This window comes from Tupaia chinensis, unplaced genomic scaffold (genome assembly GCF_000334495.1).
Source record: "Tupaia chinensis unplaced genomic scaffold, TupChi_1.0 Scaffold139767_1, whole genome shotgun sequence".
Lineage (NCBI taxonomy): Eukaryota > Metazoa > Chordata > Mammalia > Scandentia > Tupaiidae > Tupaia > Tupaia belangeri.
In genome coordinates this window covers 2,885,006-2,888,955 of record NW_006199647.1, presented here as the reverse complement: position 1 = coordinate 2,888,955, position 3,950 = coordinate 2,885,006, and the positions used below count along the sequence as shown (strand labels likewise).

At 46.4% G+C, this 3,950-nt stretch overlaps 1 protein-coding gene across 1 annotated transcript in view; it reads right to left on the bottom strand.

The window, feature by feature from the left end:
- Positions 1-3,950, bottom strand: part of LARP7 (La ribonucleoprotein 7, transcriptional regulator) — a gene marked incomplete at its 5' end in the record, with an annotated part of 14,008 nt that overhangs the window by 3,395 nt on the left and 6,663 nt on the right. Inside the window, 2 exon segments of the mRNA XM_027765859.1 lie at positions 2,373-2,464; positions 3,203-3,362. Of these exon segments, the coding sequence (XP_027621660.1) occupies positions 2,373-2,464; positions 3,203-3,362 (252 nt within the window).

Here is a 3,950-nt window from a genome sequence, read left to right as displayed (position 1 = left end):
GCCTCGGCCCTGTCCAATGAACTGGCTTGGGCGGCTGTCCCCTGACGCGCAGGCGGAGCTCCCACTGCTCCTGTGTCCGCCATGGAAGGGTGCTGGGCCCTTGGCACACTCCCCGCTGCCACTCGGGAGGCATGGACCTGGCCTGTGCTCAGAGCCTCCGCACCTCCGCCCTCTCCAGGCCAGCCTTGCCTGCGGTGAGCCACCCTGTCAGGCTGGTTTGCCCCTTCTCCTGCCGGCCCGGCCACCTCTACCTGGACGGCTTCTCCGGAGTGGTACGAGAAGCAGGACGTGGGTGGACACGGCTGCTGCAGCGCCAGGTGTGCTGACCACAGAGGGTCCTTGGGGAGCGTCCACCTGTCCGTCAGCAAAGAGGCTGGTGGCCTGGCTCGGCGCTGCTGCTGGCCTGACGGCTCCACCCAGGTTTCGTGGGACACCTTCTACTCGGAAGGGTCCATCAGTTCCTCCAAAGCTTCATGTCTCTCCTGAAGAGAGCAGGCTCCTGACACCCTGACCGCACCAGGAGAAACGCATGCAGGAGCTGGCGGGCAGGTGGTGGTGGTGAGGGCACTGGAGTCCACGCAGCTGACCGTTGGTCCAGGCCACAGATCTGGCGACTGGAAAAGCAGGCAGGGCACGTGCATGTGTGCGTGCGTGTCCAAATCTCGAGAGGGAGAGAGCGGGGACTGTGATACAGCCTTCACCCTGGAGGGTGACTTCTCCCCTCCATCTCTGTCTCTACTGCCAGAGAGCCCGTGTGCCCCTTGGCAGAAATCTAAAACAAAACAAACAAAAAGTGCCTGCTAACCTTTACTTTCTCGCCACAGACCTAATTTTCACAGATGGTTATTTTCTGTAGAATTTTAAAATTAAAAATGAGTAATTCCTAGTTTAAAAAGTACAATTTAAACGTAAATTTTACACCAATTAGAAGGGTAATCAGTGTTTAGCAAAGTGACTTTCTTTCAGTTTTGACTAATGATTTTACATTTAAATAATCTCAAACAGGCTTTGAAAGGAGCCCATCACAGATCTGAAAGAATGCTCTCCAAGGAGGGGCTCCCCTCTGAGGACTCAGAAGCCCATTAGGTCTCCATGGAAGGAAACTTAACTAGCAAAGAGCAGCAGGAAATCTTCCCCCAAATCAGCAAAAATTCCACTTAATCCAGGCAATGGAAGACAGGTAAAAGCACTTGGTTTTTAAGCTAAAGAAAAAGAATTGTATAAATAGACCTCGAACCAACAAATGTAGAATATGGGAAGACTGTCTTAAAATGGTCAACAAACATAAAAGGATGTATAAATCTAGGATTTTAAAAAAATTTATGTTTTAATTTTTAAAAAAAATTTCTGGAAGTATTTGTATTGTTTTAACTTTATTTATTTACTTTAATTTGACCAGAGAGGGATGGAGGGGACCAGAGAGAGAGGGAAAGTGAGAAAGCAAGCCACCAGGTCTGGGACTCAAACCGTGGTTGGCCATGTGGGAGTCCAGTGCCTCTAACCACCATACCACCTGCTGGTCCCAAGTCTAGGTTTTTTAATAGTAAACATTTCTAAAATCTAACGACAATAGTTAATATTAGCTATTATGTACCCTTTAAAAAAAGTAGTTTAAATGTTTTAGCCTTTAGGTGTGCAATGATGTTTTAAGTGAATAAACTTAATAGATCACTAGCAACAACTACTTTATACATTATCTGTATTTTTTAAAAAGAATTATTCATTTTTATTTATTCATTCATTTATTTTAATTTGATGAGAAAGAGAGACAGAGAGAGACTGTAAGAAAGCAAGCCACCAGGTCTGGAACTCCACAGTGGCAGGCCATGTGGGAGTGTCCAGCACCTTAACACCACACCACCTGCTGGTCCCCCAGTCTAGTCTTAATTAACACATAAATAAAATCACTGAAAGAGAAGCTTGTTTTAAACAACTCACTGAAACTTGTTTAGCAGTTGCTGACTCCCCTAGAGGAGTAAAGCTCGCCCACTGTAGGGAACACTTGCTCCTATCTCTATCTCATCTGTGGGTCTTCCTCTCTTCCACCGCACGCCAAGTGCACTGTGCCTTTCCCATTACCTCGGCCCTTCCGTCGCTGCGTACCATGAAACCGCCACGGCAGCCAGACATCAAGGCTGCTTAAAGTACATCCCTCGTTAAAGAAAAAAACCAGAAACTGGAAAAGGGAAACTACATTAAAATTATATACCCCTGTGGGAAAAAGTAATGCTAATTTTATATATGTTGAAACCTAGAAAATAAGTATTCCCTCTGAATCTAAACACGGCAAGTGCCCCGTAAGTCTGTTATTATATAATGGCCAAAACTGAGGTTATTTTAAGACTGCGTACCGCCAACTCTTAGCCACTTACCTTCTCGGTGCCTCTCTTCTTGTCCCGAGGCTGATTCAGCTTGGCCTGTCTATCAACCAGGATCTTCTGCCAGTACCTCTGTTCGTGGTCACCTTGACAACGAAGACACACAGGGACACATTCGAGTTATTATATTCCTCACAAGAACTAAGGTAGTTGTTTAATTACATCGAATGCTCATTCAGAAATAATTATTTTATTATTTAATTTCATCCACCATAATTATCGTTATTTTAATGAGAGAGAGAGACAGAGACAGCAGGAAATTGAGAAAGCAAGCTGCCAGATCCAGGACTTGAACTGCAGTCAGTCATGTGGGAGTCCAGTGCCCCAACCACCATGCCACCTGTCGGTCCCAGCTCAATCAAGCATGTCAGAGAAAGAAAAAAATGACTAGTTTTATTAGCCAAACTTGGAAAAATGTAATACAACTACCCCAAATAAGAATCGTTAAAAACACGGGGCTGGCAGGTGGCACAGTGGTTAGGGGTGCTGGACTGCCACATGGCTGAACACAGTTGGAGCCATGCACCTGGTGGCTTGCTTTCTCACTTTCCTCTCTTTCTGTTCCTCTCTGGTCAAATTAAATACATAAATAAAGCTAAATAAAGCAATTAAAAAAAAAAGAATTGTTAAAAACACAAATTTCTGTGTTGCCCCCCCAGGAATGATTTAATTATTATTATTTTTTTCACATGAGTTTTGCCAAAGAAAGAGAGAGAGAGAAAGCAAGCTGCCAGGTCCAGGACTTGAGCCACAGTCGGTCACGTGGGAATTCCTGCACCTTAACCACCACGCAACCTGCTGGCCCCGTTTCTGTGACATTTTACCAGAAAGGATCTCGAGTGTCCAGCCGTGTTTCTTTTTCGCGTCTGCGTATGCATCCACCACTGAGCGTGCGTCCTCGGGAGTCTTAAACCTGGCATGGCACTCCGTGTCCCCGTCCAGCAGGTCGACGTAGACCACCTCCGAGATGGCAGCCAGGGCATCCTGCAGCAGGGGCAGAGACTGCTGTCAGGACCCACCACGTCCCCACAGTGCCCAGGTGTTCCGTGAAGGAGACTACTGTGCATGCACAACTACGGTGAACAGATGTGGGTACCAAGGAGACCCACTTTACCACACGCTGGAACCACAGTTGACCAATCTCCTTAACTACATCCTTGAAATCGGAACTAGGATAGAGCACTCTGTAAGGACCAGGTTTGGCGAACAGAATGGACAAACATACAGTGTCCCTCACCCTGAAATCAGAAGGTTCTCGTCTGTGAGTAGAGTAACGAATAAAAAAGGGCCAGGGGACATTTGCTTCCGAGCACCTGCACAAAATCGCTGTGACTTAACATATGTGTGAGAGCCCTTCCACTCTCTACAACTCAGGAAAGAAGGAAAAAGTTTCTATCAACCAGGATCTGCTGGGACAGGGCTCAACAGACCTTCCTGATAAGATACCTAAACAGCCTCTTCTATGAGGCTGTAAACACCCAGCAAAAACCAGTTTACCTAAAAAGCCTGCTGTGAGGGCAAATTAGGAGATTCCTGCATTCCTAACCAATTTGTCTCTGCTCAGCATTCCTG